The sequence below is a fragment of the Loa loa genome, assembly GCF_000183805.2.
Source record: "Loa loa unplaced genomic scaffold supercont3.384, whole genome shotgun sequence".
In the NCBI taxonomy this organism is placed as follows: Eukaryota; Metazoa; Nematoda; class Chromadorea; order Rhabditida; family Onchocercidae; genus Loa; species Loa loa.
Window position 1 is genome coordinate 8,474 of NW_018108564.1, and position 3,279 is coordinate 11,752.

The 3,279-nt window shown below is 19.6% G+C and overlaps 1 protein-coding gene across 1 annotated transcript; it reads right to left on the minus strand.

Moving 5' to 3' along the window:
• Positions 1-1,384: 1,384 nt before the first annotated feature.
• On the minus strand, positions 1,385-1,973 carry LOAG_13781 (hypothetical protein; the record flags this gene model as incomplete). Its single annotated transcript, XM_003149287.2, has 2 exons — positions 1,385-1,490; positions 1,773-1,973. Coding segments are annotated over 2 exons (306 nt in total), but the record flags the coding sequence as incomplete, so codon positions are not given.
• Positions 1,974-3,279: the final 1,306 nt, after the last annotated feature.

Here is a 3,279-nt window from a genome sequence, read left to right on the forward strand (position 1 = left end):
ATTTGGATAAATTGTATGATATCTGTTGATATTTTATATTTCTCAAAATAGCAATAAACAATTAGCATATTTATTACTATTTAAAATTTTAATTTTTCTTTAATAAATAAATTTTCCTAGAAATAAAATGATGTGATAATACAATTAAGAAAGTGATTTGATTATTATCAAATTAATGAATAATATGAAAAACTATGAATTACATCTTTTATGTTGAAATAATACGACAAGAAAGGATGTCAATAAAAAAGTTAAACATTTAAAAATTTTAATTTATTAAAATTATGAAAAAAATGGAAAATTTTTTAATTATTAAAATTACAAAAAAAAGGAAAATTTTTTAATTTATATTTTTGTAAAATTTAATTAAAAAATTTTACATCAGCAACTGCAGCAGTAATTGTTTTACGATCTTTTCTAGCATCAATATGAGTGATAATTGTTGCCATTGTTTGATTATCTTCTTGTAGAAATGTTTGTTCGTCTGTTTCATCAGTAAATAAGCTCAAATTAAATCCTTAAATTTTAAAATTTCATTTTAAAAAATCTGTGAAAAAAAAACGAGATAGAAATAAAAATCAGTTTTGTTAAAATTGAAAAATATTCAATTATAGGAAAGTTTTTTCTTCTTTTTTTAAATTTTTACAATAATTTAAAATTTTTACAGTAAAATTTTTACAGTAACCTTTCTTCTTACACTTATACAATTTCATTAATAAATTTGATTATTATTTTTTTTTAAATTTTAAAATTTTGTTTAAAAAAAAACCATTCTGTTGATCATTTTTAGGATTAGCAATTAATGCTGATAATAATCGTAATTCATCATCTGGTAATGAATCCATTGTTTTCCCTACCAATTCATTACTTTTACCTAAAAATTTAAAAAACATTAAAACAAAATAAGACAAATTCATTCGTGTAAAAATTCAAATTAATCATTATTTAAGTAAAAACTAAAATTAAATTTAACTATACAAAAATACACAAATGACCCTTCGATGATACGATAATAATAACAAACATTAAAACAAAATAAGACAAATTCATTTGTGTAAAAATTCAAATTAATCATTATTTAAGTAATAACCAAAATTAAATTTAACTATGGAGAAAATACACAAATGACCATTCAATGATATGATAATACAAGGTTATTTTTAGTGATTCTAAAATAACCCTTATTTTATCACCAAAAAAAAATTTCGTCCAAAGTTTAAATATTTCATTTTAAAAAATTAAAAAAATTTTGTTCGACGGAAATTTTAATCAGAGCTCTTATATCCTTTCAAATTGAAATTTTGAATAACTTTGAAAAAGGTAGGGAAAAGTTTAAACCTGTAAATTTTTTGGCGACATATTTCAAATTGAAATTTTGAATAACTTTGAAAAAGGTAAGGGAAAATTAAAACCTGTAAATTTTCTGGTGACATATACATATTAGTACCCAATGTTGTACCTCGATCATTTGCATTCAATTCAATATTCCCCTAAATTGACCATAATCAAAAAAAGGTTGTAAAAATATTCCACAATTTTAATTCCTAACAATTAATCAATTAGGTTAAAAGCATAAATATTATTAGGATTGTTTATTTTTATCAAATCTTTTTATCAATTAACCTGACAGTTATTCATAATTAATTATAATACCTTGACATTGTTGTTGTTTTTTATTTCTTTTTAATTAAATCTTCTGCTTAAAGTAACCAATTACTTATCCTTATCAATAAATTTTTGGATATGATAAATGTTTGTGTATGTATAATTACCATAGAACTACATGACATATATGTGACAGAATTATCATCGGTGACAAATGATTCGGAGCGAATTTTTTCATCATTTTCAAAATATTGTATGTTTCCAGGTGGTTTACCATTATACAGTAATTGATAGTTTGATTCAGGAAATAGAACGAAATAACCATCTTCTGTTTGTTTATTATCACGTATAAACAATGATATATTCATTCGTGAATCCTCAAAGTAAAATAAAATTTACTTTTTTTTTTTATTTCTAAAAAAAATTTCTTGACAATCATTTAATTTGCATATTTTAATTCATATACAAATAATATTTAATTTTAAAACAACAAATTTTACAAGCTTTATATAGTTTGATCATTTTTCAAATCATTATTTATAGAAATATTGTAAAATTAAAATTTATTTTGACCTGAAAAAAATTCAACAAACAACTTCGTATCATTGCTTTCTCCCAAAGTGGAATTTCATGATATGTCATAACAACCTGAAATTTAAAAATATATTTGAATTATTACTCAAATATATAATTGTATTAATTAATTAATGATAATGTAATAGTCAATAATAACATAATAATTCCTGAAATTTAAAAATATATTTGGATGATATGATAATATGTAGTTGTATCAATTAATCAATGTTAATATAATAGTCAATGATAATGTAATAATCCTGAAATTTAAAAATATATTTGAATTATTATTCAAATATGTAATCGTGTTTATTAATTAATTATAATATAATAATCAATGATAACATAATAATTTTGGAATTTAAAAATATATTTCAGTGATATGATAATATGTAATTGTATCAGTTAATCGATGATAACATAATAATCAATGATAATATAATAATTCTGAAATTTAAAAATATATTTGAATTATTATTCAAATATGTAATCGTATTTATTAATTAATGATAATTGATAGCAATAATGATGGTATATTTTTAATTATTTATTAGCGCTAAAATAATACTTCATATTTTAAGAATATTTATAAAAAAAAAAAAAAAAAAAACGGGAGAAAATGATAATCTCATTTAATTATCAAAATCTTTAATTAATATTTGTTTAATTAAAAAAAAAAAGAAGGAAAGAAAAGTGCTTAATAACCATTTGATGAGCTATATTTAAAAATTCATTCAATTTTTCATCATCAGGTAAAATTTTACGAATACAATCTAAATGATTAAGCGTAATGAAGACAATATTTTCAGGTCCATTGCAAAGTTGAAGTTGATATTTATAAGTCATTGTAATTAATGCATATAATTTATCCATGCTGAAAAAAGGGAAAAGATTGGAAATTTTTAAAATATGTCAAATAACAAAAAAATATTAATAAATATAATTAGGATTAAAATATAGGCCTATAAAAAAAATACGAAAAAAAAAAAGGTGAAACACTAATTAATGAAATGACGAAATTAAATTTTTTTGATTAAAATAATTTTAATTAATAAAATTAAATTAAATTATGAAATGCTAAAAAAAAAAAATAAAAAA